Source organism: Stegodyphus dumicola, chromosome 8 (genome assembly GCF_044657685.1).
Source record: "Stegodyphus dumicola isolate Sdum_Otavi_A_Nest chromosome 8, ASM4465768v1".
Lineage (NCBI taxonomy): Eukaryota > Metazoa > Arthropoda > Arachnida > Araneae > Eresidae > Stegodyphus > Stegodyphus dumicola.
Window position 1 is genome coordinate 16237934 of NC_140775.1, and position 15988 is coordinate 16253921.

Below are 15988 nucleotides of genomic sequence, written 5' to 3' on the forward strand. Positions count from 1 at the left end.
GTGGAAGTATCACCAAACCGCTGTAACACGCTCTGAATATAAACAAAACACGAGACCAAAGTTCCGTAGTACTGCATCAGGGCCGTGACCTTCGCCGTGCGGGGACTGACTGCTTATTTATTGCCGGACTACCCCACAGTGGGCGGTTTTTCTGGCTCGTTCAAATTTGCCTCATGGGCGCATCACGTAGTACCATCTGCACATGGGCATCTCAGAAGGAGCGGAGGAGGTGAAAATAGAAGGAACCGAAGCAAAGCGCTGTCAGCCAGTGTTGGGTCAGTAAGCAGAGGAATCATGGACTGCAAGTGCGGGGAATATGTGAATGGGACACAAGAACCGGTTTGCACCACTGTTTGGTTCTGCTCTCGTAAAAGGAGCTTAATAGCCAATGAGAGCGTTAAAGAATGCTGTAAGCACCTGAATTTCAAACCGTGTATAGTACTCGAGCTCATTTTTGTCCTTAAACGAAACTGAGGGAAGGTCTCACGATATTTGTTGAAATGCGAAATTTTATTTAACAACAGACGTGCTGGGAGAAGAACATAATCTACATGCAATGGAGAAACAAAACGAGGAAAACTTTACGTTTGTATGGATTATCAAAAATTCCTATGGTTGCTTCTTTAGGAAGGAATATTTACGCAGCCCGTTGTTTAAGTTCAACTCTTTACCCGGCATGAAATGGTGCTTTGAATTATATACGGGATTAACCATGGGTCCAGAGGTAGGTATTTTTCTCAGCAGAGAAGATGACCTTCCAGAAGCCTGTCAAGTAAGTTTCGGTATTCAGTTCCTGGATTGCAATGAAAAAGAAATTTTTACCAAATTACCAAAAACTACCCTACCCGTGGAATTTGGAAAAAAATTTGCTTGGGGATATTCAAATTTGGTTAAAAGGGATCTGGTATTGAGGTCTCTTATTAGCGATATTCTAGTCATAAAATCTATTTTGAAACCATTTTCTCAAAGTAAAAATCAAGAGATACTCCCTGCTGTGAATTATAGCAATGGATTGTTTACGGACGTCTTGCTACGAGCTCGTGGTGCAGAATTCAAAGTTCATAAAGCTATATTGTGGACGAGGTGGCCTGAACTGGCAAAAAAACTCGATGAACAAAAATCTTCCCAACAGGATTTTGATATCGGATCTAACGTTCTGGAAGCCATGATCAATTATGTTTACACTGGAAACTTAGGATACGTGTTTAACTTCGAGGAGGTCTGTGTCACTGCAGCAAAATATGGACTCCGGATTCTCGGCCCTACCCCTGATAGTATAAAAACGTGTAAAACTCGCTTCGATATGGAGAAAATTACTTTTGTGTGGCCGATAGAGAATTTCTCCAGTCTGCCCGTTAACACAGAGTTGTGTCACGAATTTAAGACAGAAAACCCAGGATTTAGTAAATGGAGTTTAAGAGTACACATTTGTGAAAAAACAGATACTGATCAGATCTTTGATGTTTTCGTTTGCAAAATACTTGAACAATCATGGGTACTTAAAACGATGCTCGTGAGAACCAAGGTATCCTTCGATGAGGCTAATTCTTCTGAAAATGAAAATGTGTTCAAAACGGATGAAAATTGGAAATGTGCTGAGTTTTCGCGGAATATATTTTCAGATACAGATGATATATTGCTACTCAGATGCGAACTTAAATTATATAATGGTGGTTATTCTTCTGATATTGTGGAATTTGCATCTTGGGTCGGAGATACTAACTTAAACAGAAGCCTTCGAACACTTTATGAAAATGGAACATTATCTGATATTACTATAATAGCTGGTTCGAGAAGATTTCCCGTGCATAAATTTATTCTGGAGTCTTCGGTGTGTTGCAGGATGTTCGAAACCGAAATGAAAGAATCGAGAAACAACCAGGTAGAGATTTCTGATATGGATCCTGATATTATGCATCAAATACTTCTTTTTCTGTATACTGGAAATGTGGAAAAACTATCCGAAGAAAGAGTTATTCAGCTTTATGGAGTAGCTGATAAGTATGATGTTTCTGCTCTCAAAAATGTGTGCAAATCCAGCGTTACTGTCGCAAATGTGTGCAAAATTCTCCAGTTAGCTGATATGCATCACTTTGATAATTTGTACCAAAGTGCTTTCGAATTTTTTTCTGATCATCTGCAGGAAATTTATTCAACCGATGAATGGAAAGAGAGGTCCGACAACAATTTTTGTGTGAAACTTCTGCAAGATGTGATAGCTCGTAATAAATCGACAAAATGATTCATGTGCAATTTTCCAGCAGGCTTCCTCAGCAAATGTGAAGGTTAAAATTCCATAAAATATGTAAGTTTTTGTGATTATCGTAAACAAATTTCATAGTCATAATTTTTAAAATAGGTTTTTATGATCTCTCTCTTTAATCATGTGATTTAATGCTTCAAGTAGTAAAATTTACTCTCGAACTTACATCATTAAAAATGAATTTTATTTTGTTCAGTTTGAAAAATCTAAATGCAAAGAAGCTTATCATCCTGTAATTCTGGTTTATAATTTTCATTCATAATCATCAATTTGCTAATTTCCTTACCTTAAACACACAGCTCCACTCTTGATAAGATACAAAGGTATAACATAGTTATAGTATAATACTCTTCAATTTTAATAAAATGGCCTGTTCCTTTAATTCAGTTCTAATTAATTTGTAATTTTCAACGTTATTTAATCCTTCCATTTTCATTCTTGGTGTTTTAATTTCATGCTTCCATTTTCTCTTACGTTAATGATTTGGTTGAGTCATATAATTGTACTATATAAATAATATTAATATAATTGTCTTTTTATTATTTTTCAAACGTTCGTTGAAAACTTTATAAAGGAAATTTGGAACGACATAATAAATAAAAATATTTTCAGTAGAATATATGCAATACATGGATGAAACTTGACTAAATCTGTGAGATCTCAATTTAGATTCATGACCACCTTCTGAACTTCTAAGTCATGTAATTTCTTCATGTAAGTCTGAAAATGTGGAGGTATTTGATAACTACTAAACGCACACAATTCCTGAGGAAGTAACACACGAAAATGAATTAGTATAGTTTTAAAATCTGATGATGTATTTAATGTTGCACCCACTTGCAAAAATTAACAACACATAATTATTTTCAGCAATTTTTGTTTTAGCATGAGAAACTAATTGCTAAATGCAGCAAGTTCGACTTGCTTGAGTTAGATCGTAAATTTCTTTTTTACTATCTGCAGATTTAAGAATTTTGTATTATTTTATGATATAAAGAGTCGTTGAACTAATGTAATTCGTAATGGAAATTAGTTTTATTTATTATTTATCCAAAATGGAATATTGTTAAAGCATGTGACGAGAATATACAATTACTGATCATTATCTTAGAGACTAAGTATGCAGTGAACAAATTCCATGTAATGCAGGCATAACTATTTTCGTCTTTTCAATATATATCGCAGAAAATTTTACATGAAGTAGTTTTACGTAATAATACAGATTTAATTCTATAACATAAACATAGTTAATGGTATTTTAATACAATGCTGGAATGTGAAAATTTCCATTATCTGATTCTCGATGAAAAGAAAAGGTGTTCCATTGGTAAGTTAAATACAGGCAAGATTTCGATTTTCTGATAGAATTCATTAATGAAAATATAGTGCAAAATTTCAGAATGAAATATTAGTTAAATTACCTATTAACTAAAAGCTGCTGTTATTTTTTAATGCTTTTCTTTTTAATTTTATTGCTTTGATTGTGTACTTCGGTTTCTCTTAATTTTTTTTAATATTATCAGTTCATAGTTTTATTATTTTAATTTTAGGTTTATTGATATTATTTTAGGTTTATTGATTGAGAGGGTTCAAAGCAAAAGAATGGTTACCTGTGTCTGATATAGTCAAAAGGAAATGAAAGTTACACTGATCACTGTTTATTTAATTACAATATATAAATTCTAAATTTGTTTAATTTTTCACTGGAAAGATATGTTTCTAATAAAAAGTTCAGTCTTCTTTTGATATTAAATACCTGAACCTTTAAACAAAATATTTACAGTTTTGGGTTCGTTCAAACATATTGACGTATTTTTGATCATACCTTATTCTGATCACATCTATTCACTGTTACATATTTCCATGTATAACCAGTAAATAAACTATATTAATTAATTATAAATTCTTCTGAATGCCAGATAAAAAATGATTACTCGTATAGTTAATGTTTATATTGGTAAAATCAGCTACTCACTTTTTCAAGTATTATTTGTCATATTAATAAGTGTAGCTCATAGACATCGCAGAAATTTATGAAAAGGTTTGCTTTCAATCTCGTGGAAAAAGTAGAGAATATACAACTCAAATAATTCATAGGATTAATGTTAAATATATCTAATGAAATTTCGAGAAAACTGGAATTAGAAGTTTGAAATTTCTTTGAGTTCATAGAGTTTCTAAATTATTAGGAGTATCAAGCTTTTGACATATTACAGTCTCACAATCTAGGTAACTACTTTCACATTTTTCAGCATCAAATATGTTTGGGAGGAAAAAAAAAGTTTCTTTTTTAGTCCAAAAGGACAATTTGCTCAGAAGGACTATTAATTTCGTTTTGTCATTTTGCTTTCAAAACTGTAAACGGCGAATCACTTTCAAATTGCTGCCACCGAATATTAGAGCCCAGTATTATATTTAAAGAAATTAAATAATGGAGAATCTACATGAATGTATGTATGTTTCTGGCATCGTGATACAACAGCGGTTACTAGAGCCATCAAAAGTTGAATAACGTAATCTTTCCATAGAATATAGGCATGTGGAAGTCCTAATTTGAATTTGAAATTTGTTTTATTATCTATTTCCAATTTTGTAACACTTCAACGAATTAACAAACTCGATGATTTCAAGGCGAGCAATGACAGTACTGTACGGGAAGGAAAAAAAAAAAAAAAAAAAAACACATTCTTATCTCCAGCGCACGAGACTCTGTATCGGAAATTCTAAACGTACATTTTAAAATTATTTTTATTTTAATAATTGCTGTTGAACTGAATTTTGTGGTTTGAGTACGTAGAACGTGATATTTAATAAATAAAGGTAACACACAAAACGTTAAAAAAACGCCACTTTGGACGTAATTTAAAATCTGAAAACTTTTCAGATTTTTTTAAGCTAAAGGGGTTTTGTCCCTGAGGGAATATTGTTTTCGTTTTTCGATTTTACGTCGAATCACTCTGAACGCCCTCTTCACTTTTCAAATTGTTGCCATCAAATAGTGTCGCCTTGTATTATAGTTGAAGGAATTAAATAATGAAAAATCTTCTTAAATGTATGTATATTTTTCGCATTGTGATACAACATCGGTACCTAGAGCCATCTAATTTTGAATGACGTAATCCTACTGCGAATATGGGCATCTGGAAGCCCAAATCTGAAATTTCGAATTTGCTTCATTATTGATTTCATATTTTGTCAGACATTAAAGAAATTTTTATTAACAACTCAACTATTTCAAAGCGAGCAATGGCAACACTGTTACGGGCGGGGGGGGGGAACATTTTTATTTCTAGCACGTGAGACTGCGTATCGGAAATTCTACAGATATGCTCATTTTAAAATTATTTTGCAATATTGCTCTTAAACTGAATTTTATAGTTGAAGTGTGAAGAATATAAGAATATGATATTTAATAAATAAAAGTAACGCGCAAAATGTTAAAAAAAAGTCCCTTTGGACGTAATTTAAAATCTGAAACTTTTCAGTTTTTTTAAATATATATATATATATATATTAAACAAAACTTTTTTTTAAATAAATATATATATATAAGTGAAAAAGAAAATGTAAAGCTAACAAGTAATTAGACGTAAGACCTATTTGGTCTCAAAACTTTTTGCGCATAATGCTGCAGAAGAATATGAAATAATAGTAGTAGGTAGAAACATTGCAGCGATCTTGCTAAAAAGTTACCAGGAGCTGTAGCTCCATGAAATATTTTAACGCAGTAATACAAAAATAAAACTAAGAAGAAATTTGTCTGGACAAACGAAAAAAAAAAAAAAAAACTGTAATCACGCGAAAAAACTGCCAAAATTAATGCTGGAAGACTTGTTAATGCACGAAAAAATTAATCTGACCGTTGTGATATGTGAAAAGTTAACTCACATGAAAAATAGAGCGACGGTAAATATATATATATATATATATATATATAAGGAAAGTACAAATAAAAAACATAGATTGAAAAAATGCCATTACGTGTTCGTGGAGCTACAGCTCCTGGTAACTTTTTAGCAAGATCGCTGCAATGTTTCTACCTACTATATATATATATATATATTCTTTTTGTGAGTCGTTACTGTAGTCTTCGTTTGAATTAAAGTGACAAATCGAGTTTTTTTTGGTATGGCATTGATATGATTTTTTAATTGCAATTCATTCTAAGAAATAAAACATATGCACGTTTAATTGCTCCTACCTAGTTTTAATCTTCCTTAAATTTCTTGATTTTACGCAATTTTATCTATTTGATGTATCAGCAAATTGATCAGTGCCTTATTTTGCAAAGGCATATATGTATATAATTTAAAAATCTCTTTGATATTTTTTTGCCTTTTTATCTTTTTGTAATGAAGTTTTGAAGATATTTTCATTTTCTTATCTTACCGAAGATATATTCTTTAAAGATCGTACGTGAAAATCTCAAAACTTGTCGTAATATTTCAGGCAGGGATTAATATTTAAAATTAGAAATGGCGGAATTCTATAGACTGTCTTCAAGAATAGGAGCAAAGTTAATAAAAAAATAATAATTAAAAAAAATCTGAAAGATTTCAGATTTTAAATTACGTCCAAATGGGCGTTTTTTTTTTTAACATTTTGTCTGTTACCTTTATTTATTAAATATCACGTTCTTCGCACTTAAACCATAAAATTCAGTTCAAGAGTTCAATATCACAAAATAGTTTTAAATTGAGCATATCTTTAGAATTTTCGATACAGTCTCGCGCGCTGGAGATAAAAAATTTTTTTCTGTATAATGTAATGTCTGAACTCCCGTGTTGGGTGAAAGGAAAGAGCAGTTGTCATTTAAATATTTATTTTAAAAACTTAATAAAAATTTCTTGAATACTAAATAAAATAATCAAATCATTACAGCCATAATACAAAATAATGGCCGCTGGATGCGGCAACGACGCTGGTTGTGTCCTCTTTCAACTCGTTCACTGCATAAAAAGCTGACACAAAAGGCCCTCTCTTTCGTTTTATTAATCGTCTCGTTGGAAAAGCCTTGCAGTGCGGTAAATTACTACATCCCTTATGTCCGGTAACCGCACCAGGCGATTTTCGCTACACCTTTCCTCAAAGTTCTAACTGACAGTTAGTCTGTGGACAAAACAGGAAGTTCTTCTCATTAAGCATATGTGTGTCAGAGGTGTGCATATCTTACAACAACGTTGCCATTGCTCGCTTTGAAATCCTTGAGTTTATTAGTCAAAAATTCGTTGAAGGTTTACAAAATAGGAAATCGATAATAAAACAAAGTCTAAATTTCAAATTTAGGCTTCCACATGCCCATATTTTCAGTAGGATTACGTCATTCAAAATTCGATGGCTCTATGTAGCGTTGTTTTATCACAATGTGAGAAAAATACGTACATTTATGCAGATTTTTCGTTATTTAATTTCTTCAAATATAATGCAGGACTCTAACATTTGGTGGCAACAGTTTGAAAAGTGGAACGGACATTTACAGTGATTCAACGCAAAATCGCAAAACGAAAAAATAGTTCTTCAGGGACAAAGCCCCTTTGGACTAAAAAAAGAAAGAAAAATGTTTTAAAAAAATAGGAAAGGGTTCAGATTAACGGTCGCCGAAAATATGTGTTAAGGTTTATTTAGACTATTGGTAACTCGCAGTCTACCAGTCTGCTGTTGCACTCACTTCTGCTAACCCATTTCTTTTTGTCTTTTTAGCTTTATTATTACGCATAATTTTCTTCGTTCTTACGACATATGCAATGCAACAGCAAATTTACAAAAATTTTAAAAGCAGTGTAGCAAAATATGTTTAGAATTACCAACGCAGTGTTAAAGTGTTGGTATAAGTTTTATTTGTTGTTTATTTATTTTTGCACCTTTTCTGAGTTGATCATATGAACGTTCAGTTTTTTTTTTTTTTTTTTTTTTTTTTTTTTTTTTTCTATGATGATTTTAGAAATTTTTTTTGTCTTTTTCTAATTAGCTTTTTGTGTATTTACTTTATTTATTAAATATCGCCTTGTCGCCGCTTATGCCGCATAGAATTCGATTCAACAGCGAAATCACAAATAAGTATTTAAAAACAGCATAACTTTAGAATTTCCAAAAGAAGAGCTTCGCGCGCTGGAGGTAAAAGTGTCTTATTTCGTACAGTGTTGCCACTGCTCGCTTTGAAATCGTTTAGTTTGTTAATAAAAAATTTATTAAAATTTTACAAAATATGAAATAGGTAATAAAACAAATTCGAAATTCAAAATCAGAGCTTCCAGGTGTCCATGTTCGGGTGGAGGACTGTGGTATTGAATGTTTGATGGCTCTAGGTATATTTTACACAATGCGAGAAACATTCATGCAGATTCTTCATTATTGATTTTCTATAAAAATAATGCAGGGCGATTATATTAGGTGGCAACAATTTGAAAAGTGATACAGCCATTTATAGTGTGCGGCACAAAATTTCATTTCGAAACTAATTCCCATCGAGATAACGCAGTTTTGGACTAACAAAGCAGAAAATAATGAATAATTAAATATAGCATAAGCTGGAAGCCTATATATTATTGATAAATTAGTCGTTTATAATTAGGTAAATAATATCAGATTAAAATATTAGAGGCTTTTAATGAGTAAATCAGTAAATTAAAATCAAAACAGTTCAGTCAAATAATTAAACAAATGAAAGATAATTAAGTTCATAATAACAATACTGAAATACTGATATCGGGTAAAATAATATTTTACTTCGAATTATCAAATAACATACAAAAAGGTACCAAGTATTAATAAATAGTTATGAAAAAAGAAATTGAACAAATGTTTTCTGCTACCTTCTTTATAGTCGTGCTTACAGAAAATAGCACAGAAAAGATTTTGTTAGGAACATGGAGATTAGAACAGATGGAGTAAGCCTTCTCCGTATGTCCCATACTCATGTCTGGAAGTACATTAAAATTACAGCTGAATTGGACAGACAATACGTGAATTCTTCCTAAAATTTGAAATATTTATATAATTTATATGATTACATTATTCTGCATTACTGGTTAAAACTCCTAATAGTTATATGCCAAAAGCAAAGTGAAAAATCCGAGGTTCATGCGTAGCGCTTTTTCCGCTTTGCCTTTGCGACGAGTGGCAACAAATTTCGAAATAAAGCAGATTTTCATCTCCAGCTTGCGAGTTTGTTGCCCCCCCCCCTCTTTTTTTTTTTTTTTTTTTTTTTTTTTTTTTTTAAAAAAAAAGAAGTGGACTTCGACTTTTTCAGGACCCAGAAGAAAAAGATTGTAGAAAGTTTGGTGACGATAGCTATAGCGGTGACTGAGTTATTAGAGGACAACCAAACACACAGACTTTCTTCTTTATACATATAGATCGAATAAATGTAATTGACTACTGCGTTAGCTGTAACCGTCATTCTACTCTTTTGCTTTCCAGAAATCTGGAGAAGCAAAGAAACTACTAGAATCACTCGCGCGAGATTTAAAGCTATAAAATACGCCAGGCAGAGAACATGTCATCTCAGTTGTTGTTTAGTTGGCTGCTGTTGTTATTTTTTGCGAGTTCAGATCTTATTAGCTTTCTCTGTGCATTGAATTGTATTTTAACGCTTTTATTAGTTTGAAGTCTAACTATTGATTATATTGTGTGATACTGTAATATTGTACGAAAAAGTCCAGCGTTCTGTTATATTTCTTTTGATAAGATTAAATTTTGGTAACATTTTATCGGACTTGGGCATTAGATGCGTTATGAACCCGTACGCGCGCCACAATATATTAAATTTAAAACTATTAAAACGCTTATTACCAACGGAAATTCTTACTATCAACATATGCAGAATTCTTGCTTGCACCTAAAATAAAAGACCTCCACCAGATGCCACATCAAATGTAGAAAATTTTAAAATACCGGAACATAAATACTTACCGGTCCCATATTTCGGCAAGCCAAGATAGATCCACTTGATACTGGGTGCTGATCTCTTTTTTTGAATTTGTGAAAGATGCAATCGTCTAGCAGTTTCTTTTCCCAAGATTCAATTTTCGGATTTATTGCTAATGACTTTATGGAAGCTGAATGTTCAATACAATAGCGTGGACTAATCTGTCAATCCGAATGTTCATAAGTTTTGGCAAATCGAAGAAATAGCCAACAAACTCCTCCGAAGCTCAGAAGAGGAATTTTCTGAATTGCACTATTAGAAGCCATAATGGAAATATGAGAGAGGAAGTTTCATGACACACACGACTATTCTAGAAGAAGCACTTCATCAATTAAGTGATTCGATAAACATAGCTAAACATTTTCTTAACGATTAAAAGATGAAATAGAAACCCAAATCTAAAAAAGGCTTTATACAGATTTTATCAATGAATATAGCAACTTAAATCACACGGACAGGATTGAATAAGAAAGTCCTACACCCATGAATTTTACAAACCTGAAAAGTCGTCTACGAAATTGCGCGTTGTGTTTAACCAGTACCTCCTACATACATGTATGTACCAGTACCTCCTACATACATGTATGTAGGAGGTACTGGTTTAACGCGCCAGCCCTTACTACTTCAGGTTTAAGTATGAATGATATTTTTCTATCGGGAGAAGTTAAAGATGATATTTTTACTTTAATTGTTCGATTTCGTGAGCACAAAACAGCACTAGTTGCAGACATTAAAGAAATGTTTAGACAGATTTTAATTGGCTCGTCACAAAAGGATCTGCTACGTATCTTATGGAAAGAACATGAAGACAACTTACCTGGTGTTTTCAGACTAAACACTGTTACGTTATAAGGTATTTATTCCGCCTTCATAGCATGCCTCCGTGGTGTAGTGGTCAGCACGCTCGACGGGTATTCAAGAGGTCCGTGGTTCGAGTCCCGGCGAGGGCATTGCACTTTTTTCATCTCTCCTGCTTTCAAAATATATTTATTATCTCTACAATAGCACCCGAACTAAAATGGTTGTGGATGATGATTCTCCACCACCAGGATTTGGCGAATGGATCCCCTAATTCCCAGTCGCCCTTTAAAAGGGGGAGTATCTTTTACCTTCTTAGCCCTCTATTATTATATTTAAAGATATTAAATAATAAAAAATCTGAATGAATGTATGTATCTTCTTCGCATTGCGAAAAAACGACAGTACTTAGAGACATTAAATTTTGAATAGCATAGTCCACCACCCGAACATGGGCACCTAGAAACCGAATTTTGAGTTTCATATTTTATATTTTACATCTTGTAAAACTTGAATAAATATTTTATAGCAAACTCAACGATTTGAAGCCGAGCAGTGGCAACACTGTACGGAATAAAATATTTTTATTTTCATTTTATTTCCATACTGTGTATCGAAAATTGGAAAGATATCGTTTTTCGAAAAACTTTAATAACATATTTTCGAGATTATAATGATATAATAATCATTATATGTCCCGATTCTTCTTATTACTGCCTGATAATCCATGGAGTTCACATTTTGTAAGCAGACTGATTGTGGATGACAGTACAATGTGGTACAGCGATTTTTATCAGAATTCGAATCATATTTTTTAAATTTTTATATTGGAATGATTTTTCCGACAACGTTTAATGAAAAAAAAAAACAAAACTCGGAGAATTGTATTGTTTGTGACATTTGATTGAGCGGAAGAAAATCTTTTAAATAAAGTTTATATGAGATTTTTAACGTAACATAAGATTTCTTGGGAAAAATACCATTTTATATCCAACCATTTTATACCTCGACCATTTTATATAACAAAATTTTAGGAAGCAAAACAGTAATTATGCATTGTTGAAAAATGATTTTTTAATGTTATTTGACTGCCTTTAATTAACTTAAAATGTGGTTTAAAAATATCAGCAGAATAAAACATTTGATTTTGAAATTCCGCTGGCTTCGAAAAGTTAAGTAAGAAACGGAAAATTGATGATAACTTAAAAAAGTATGCAAGCAAAGAGAGCAAAACTTGATGAAAATGTTTATATGTCCAGCCTCTTGAGACTTAAAAATCACAAGAAAATATTATGCAACATATTTTCTGATATTAACAGGAACATGAAAATCTCCCAAGTATGGACAACAAAATAAATAAATAAATACGAAAAACTTATTGGTGAGTATGATCGCCCTGAACAGCAGTGTAGGCCTGATAGTAAGGTCTCATGCTGCTTATGGTGTAGTCAATAGCCTGTATGGCCAGCAATGAACATTGATCAAGCCGTTCTAACCCTATCTAGGTCTTAGGAAGTGTGTTGGAGGTCAGCATCTCGCCTCCCGAGAGCGTCCCACACATGCTCAATGGGATTAAATTCGGGAACGCGTGCTGATCATTGCATTCGGAGTATAATTTATTTTTCAATGAGTTGGAGCACTAGCAAAGTAGTGTGAGAGAGGAGGTTGCCTCCTTCCACAATGAAGATATCGCCAATTGCGGCAGCTTACGTGTGAACAATAAGATCCAGGATATCGTCTTTGTACTTCTGAGGATTTAAAGTTGCATGAGCAACAAATGCAGGTCTGTGCTTTCAATTTTAGATATTCCTCTCCATACAAGAGCATCATCTCATCCATAGGCAGTCTACGTTAGACGGAAGATACCAAGTGTTTTCTTCTCTCGATATGTAAACATGTCTAAAGTTACTCTGTAAAGCAAAGCGGGACTGATCAGTGTTCAGTCCAGTTTACATAATTATACACCCACCCAGTTCAAACTCTCTCTCCGGTGCAGAAGGCTAACCAGACTCACAGTCCCGGACGCAAATTTCACAACTGCACATCAGTGTAGCCACTGAGGAAGAGCTTTCGAAAATGGACCAATGAGCTGCTATTGCTCTTGTGACGCTAAATCTTCGTACATGTGAGCGTATGTTGTTTACGTTTTAATTTGCATTTGTTTCGCAGTTATAAATATATGGCGTAATAGTAGAAAATCTCGTAGTGCTTTCGTTTTCTGAGTTTGATTAATCGCTGACATTTCACTTTCGCGATTTTTATCACGCATTAATATTGGGATGGATGTTCACGGCATATTATGTAGATTACGATAATTCAAGTGTATATATATATATTGAGCTGAGAATGACTGAAAGTGTTACAATGAATCTAGTGTTTTCTTATTTCAGTGCTTGCATTCTTTTGATTTTAAAGTGTAAGATTCAGAATACATATGATCTGATAATATCCATTGTTAACATTAAAAATGATATGTGAATAAATTGAATATACCTGTTGTGAATACGATACATTCACACTGTTTGATGAGTATTTCTTGTGTATACAGTACATTTAAGAGTGAGCAATTATTAAATGGGAAATTTAACACACTAAATGTATACGAATGCAAATTAGTAAAGTTCACTTTGAACAAAATTCTGCATTGGTTATTATTATTATAGAACATCTTTTTCATATAGACTGCAATAAAAAGTGCTGACTTCTATTTACATATATAATTGGTGTAAATATTTTTCTCATACGCATAGTTTTATGTATAGATTGCATTTGGGCTCAGATGTTTATCACATATTTCTTTCTTCATCTTATTTACCACTTATTAAGTAATATTTCACATCGATATTTTTGCAAAGTGTCTAACATGTGTTTGTATTTATTTCAACCAGGTAGTGAAATCTTCATAATTTCCTATAATTGATTTAACTTCGCAGTGAAAAGTTCCAGAAGCAATTGACGATGCTTTAATTATTTTGTGCAGAAAATTGCGTGGCAGAATATTTTCAACCATCTTGCTTAAATCTTAAAGCACGCGAAAGGTCATGTGACATGAATGAAATATTACTGGATGCTCATTGGTCCATCCTAGAAGCCACTCCCTCGGTGGCTACACAGATGCGCACTTTGAAATATGAGAGCCGGACACACTGCACATCCCTATGCGATAAACGAGGCTATACTTCATCAGTGAGTCAGTCTATATCACGTCATATTTAAGTTATTGGCTTCTGTTGCTTCTGTAATTGCTGCTTAAACTAGTATATAAAAATTTATTAAAGTAAAGAAAAACCATAAGCAATTTTCAATAAATTTGAAATCTAAAAACCAAAATAATCTAAAAAACTGTAAGTATAATTCTCAACAGCCTTTCTCTAAGAGTGAATAGAAAATTCAGGCCAGGGAAAAAAAAAAAAAATTAAGCCAAGCAAAAAGTAAACAAATTAAACATTAAAAATGTATTATGGATAAACAAATTACTATTTTTCTTATAGCCATTGTTTCTTCTTCCTTCTTCCCTCTAAATTCTTCCTCTGAAAAATAATATACAGTTAACAATGACCTACGCTAAAAATAATAGATTTGTATTTTCTTAAAAAATAAATTAAGAAATCATTCTGGGGGTCTCATAATCGCTATTTTTTAACGTAATAAATGTAAGATTACCCTCAATAAGAACATAGTAGAGCACGACTTACACATAACTAGCTATTTTTTTTACTATGAAATAAAATGAATGAAAAGATAAATTAGGTGAAAGTGAATGTTACAGGTGGTAACCTCACAACTAAAGTCTCAGTCCAAACAGGATTAGATTAATTGTAACGGTGAATATTTCTCTCACATCATCAGTCTCTAACAGTTCTACAGGCATGTCTGCCCTCATATGGCTAGCTCGATATAAGCATTTCAGCTTGGCTACAGGGAACTTGAGATTTTAAAGAAACACGTCTTGTTTCCCACCAACTCTTGGAGGATCTGCAAGGCGTCTGCTTGCCTCCGTTCCTTTCCACGTCTCGAAGCTACACGTCTTGTTTCCCACCAACTCTTGGAGGATCTGCAAGGCGTCTGCTTGCCTCCGTTCCTTTCCACGTCTCGAAGCTACACGCCTTGTTTCCCACCAACTCTTGGAGGATCTGCAAGGCGTCTGCTTGCCTCTGTTCCTTTCCACGTCTCGAAGCTACACGTCTTGTTTCCCACCAACTCTTGGAGGATCTGCAAGGCGTCTGCTTGCCTCCGTTCCTTTCCACGTCTCGAAGCTACACGTCTTGTTTCCCACCAACTCTTGGAGGATCTGCAAGGCGTCTGCTTGCCTCCGTTCCTTTCCACGTCTCGAAGCTACACGCCTTGTTTCCCACCAACTCTTGGAGGATCTGCAAGGCGTCTGCTTGCCTCCGTTCCTTTCCACGTCTCGAAGCTACACGTCTTGTTTCCCACCAACTCTTGGAGGATCTGCAAGGCGTCTGCTTGCCTCTGTTCCTTTCCACGTCTCGAAGCTACACGTCTTGTTTCCCACCAACTCTTGGAGGATCTGCAAGGCGTCTGCTTGCCTCCGTTCCTTTCCACGTCTCGAAGCTACACGTCTTGTTTCCCACCAACTCTTGGAGGATCTGCAAGGCGTCTGCTTGCCTCCGTTCCTTTCTACGTCTCGAAGCTATCTGGGCGTTCTCGATTGCTACGCGCTGTGCTAAACTGCGATGACGTCACGCCTTGCTAGGCATGGACCTTTAAGAACCTTAGACCTTATAAGGTCCATGTTGTTAGGTAGAAGTAGAAGTAGAGGGAGTCGAAGAATATGCCTTCACTTAAATTATAATTAAGGATAATTTCTAACATTTTTAGGGCAGAGGAATAATAGTTGCTCTTTTTAAACTTACGTGGGGTTTATATGATTGAAAAATAATCAGTTAGGTTCATATATCTCAACGGGAGAATGAAATTACCTCAATCCTGTAAGCAAATTTCAGATGTTAGTGATTTTAGATTAGTCAGCTGTTTGAATT

At 33.6% G+C, this 15988-nt stretch overlaps 1 protein-coding gene across 1 annotated transcript in view; it reads left to right on the forward strand.

Annotated features, from left to right (window-relative positions):
- The first annotated feature begins 264 nt into the window (after positions 1 to 264).
- LOC118187775 (speckle-type POZ protein B-like) overlaps positions 265 to 15988 on the forward strand; it is a 108321-nt gene continuing 92597 nt past the window's right edge. The window contains exon 1 of the mRNA XM_085821601.1: positions 265 to 2305. Within this exon, the coding sequence (XP_085677727.1) occupies positions 557 to 2242 (1686 nt within the window). The 5' untranslated portion in view covers positions 265 to 556 and the 3' untranslated portion in view covers positions 2243 to 2305. The remainder of the gene's footprint in view (positions 2306 to 15988) is intronic.